At 41.8% G+C, this 2500-nt stretch overlaps 1 protein-coding gene across 2 annotated transcripts in view; it reads right to left on the bottom strand.

Moving 5' to 3' along the window:
- Positions 1-2500, bottom strand: part of LOC125031297 (moesin/ezrin/radixin homolog 1-like) — a 20258-nt gene that overhangs the window by 5179 nt on the left and 12579 nt on the right. For both annotated transcript variants that reach the window (XM_047621970.1, XM_047621971.1), the window contains exons 3-6: positions 1956-2135; positions 1320-1424; positions 721-974; positions 267-413 (exon numbers count right to left, since the gene is read on the bottom strand). In XM_047621970.1, coding sequence (XP_047477926.1) covers positions 267-413; positions 721-974; positions 1320-1424; positions 1956-2135 — 686 coding nt within the window. The remainder of the gene's footprint in view (positions 1-266; positions 414-720; positions 975-1319; positions 1425-1955; positions 2136-2500) is intronic.

Genomic DNA, 2500 nt, shown 5'->3' with positions numbered 1-2500 from the left:
TTTTGAAATGTGAACTTGTCCGCGGCTTAAGATCAAGAATGATTATTGCTGAATTTCTCTAACGGATAGAATTGTATACGATGAAAGAAACAGAAAAGGATAAGGTGAAAAAATAACATTTCGCGATCGAAACAACGCTAAACATTAATATGAACAAATTGATTGTCAATAAAGACACATAAATGAACAATGAACCTCTAAATGTTAATTAAAAATTGAGAAAAAAAGCAATTTATATCACTTCAACTTCAGATAGGAATACTTGCCTGTCACCTCGCTCGAAGACATTGATGCCCAGGGCGTCAATACCAAGGGTGAGGTCCGTACCCTTCTTGTTCTTTATGTCGAAGTAGTTGACGCCGTACATCTCCAGGTCTTGGGCCAGTTTCAAGTAGTCCAGCATAGCTTCCTCTCTGGAAATGCAAATATAACGAAACTAAGTATTGCCAGTTTGGTGTTCTCGTGTGCACAGGGTATGCCATTTTGTGTAATCAGAGACGCTGATGTCTTTTTTTTTTTTTTTTTTTTTTTTTTTTTTTTTTTTAGGCACCTGTCCCTTTTCCCTAAAAAAAAAATGTATTTAGAAATCGAAGTGAAAGACATGATTTATTTTTTGAAATATAGTTGGACTTATCCATCTTCAGAATCAGAGAAAGCAACACCCATAAGAAAGAACGTCCAAATTCAAGGACGCCCACACTCAAAGACGCCCAAACCGACCTAATACGACCCTTGTGCTCCTTGTGCCACGTGGCAATCTTCTCCTCCCACGCGTCACGAGTCAGCTTGTGCTGGTCCAACACGCGCTGGGGGAGAAGACGGTCGTTGGCGAGGAAACCCGGCTTATGGTAGTCTTGGTTGAAGTCGCCGTACTTTGCCTGCACGGCGTAAGAGGCGAGGAGCACGGCTGCGTCGGGCGGGCAGTAGACCTCGTCGCTTAGGATGGCGTTCTTCACTTGCAGGTAGAACATCCGCTGTTAAATGAGGAGATGAAGTTAGAGCAAATGACTAGAACTAATGGACGGTCTCTGAAAACCTGTTGAATTCTTGTGGTATATGTTATATTTTTTGAATAGCTGTGCTTGTGGTTCTTATTTTTGTGTGTATCAAATGTTCTTTTTTTATCCATACCACAGTCCATGTTTACTAACGTTGTTTAATATAATAAACCTCTCAAATATTTACAGAATGTTTAAAGCATTCGAATACTCAAAAAAAAAAAAAAAAAAAGGATCAAATCTCAGATCTGATTGAATAATAGACCACGACCCAAAGAGCTCAAAGAGCCTAAATATCCCAAAAGCTGCTAGATGCCTCACCAGAGTTGACTCCTGGATAATCTCATTCACGTCCTCTGGGTAGAATTTGGCGCGGAATTTGAACTGGATGGGATTGTCATGCTTCTTACCCACTTGCTGGAGAACCTGTTGGAGGGAGAGATATTGGTGTTGGTTTTCGAGTTGAGTGGGCTGTTGTCTGATTATTTTCCTGAACAATGCGAAGGCCCATGACTTTGGTAATAGACAATCATATTTTAGAAAGGCTGTACTAAAATGGCGTTTAATAAGTTTTGTCTAGTACATTATTGAAAGAAAGGTATCTCCCTATACTTATTTGCTGTAATCCTTTCCGAATACCGCCTGTCTCCTTTATTAAGCAGAAAAAAAATGTACATTTAGAACAACCTTCTAAATTAGTGATTTGTATATAAGAAGTAAATTGATGCTATGGGATGAATATTATACGGGCGGGGTAAATCTACACTAATATGGAGGGTTGACGCAGTGGATCTGTAAATGGACAGTATGTACACAAGGAGGCAAGATCTACAGACGTATGTAAACATGGTTGTGCTTGGAAAGCACTGCCCTAAACAGCTGTAACATGGTACCCATGACAAAAAAATCCACATGAAAATATGAAATCCTAATTCCAAACAGAAACACAAAACAAACCTTCTTGGTCAGAACCAGCCAGCTCGTGAAGCCCTTGCTGTCGACGAACTGAAGCCCGAAGTACCAGATCTCGCGGAGCCCGATCGTTCGAACCACCTGGTCGAAGAGCTGCTTCCCTGTCGTGCTGGGCTTGATTGAGAACTCCAGCTCGGCGTCCATCGTCGTGATGCGGACGCTGACCTGGTCGAGGTGGAGGGAGAAGAGGGGAAGGTTGTGAGGGCGTCGCTAAATGGTTAGGACTGGGGTTGCGTTGCGGTGAGGTGGTTAGAGGCTTTGGGTAGAAGAGAAGGTGTGAGTGACTGGAATGTTGTGGTTAAGGGTTTGGGGAAGACGTAGGGTGATGAGTATTCTGAAGTTAAGTGTTTTCAAAGAGGAGGGAAAATTATGTTTAGTGGCGGATCCAAGAGGCGGGGGAGCGCAACAAACTTTGAATGAAAAAACTGCACAAGAAATGCAAGATATACAGAAATATGTAAACATAGCTGTGCTAGGACCCGTGATTAAACGTAGGTTGAAATTGTTGTGCATTCAATTTCTTGCAAAGT

The sequence above is a fragment of the Penaeus chinensis genome, chromosome 12 (assembly GCF_019202785.1).
Source record: "Penaeus chinensis breed Huanghai No. 1 chromosome 12, ASM1920278v2, whole genome shotgun sequence".
NCBI classification, from domain to species: domain Eukaryota; kingdom Metazoa; phylum Arthropoda; class Malacostraca; order Decapoda; family Penaeidae; genus Penaeus; species Penaeus chinensis.
The sequence above is the reverse complement of the archived record's forward strand: the minus strand, read 5'-3'. Positions and strand labels throughout refer to the sequence as shown.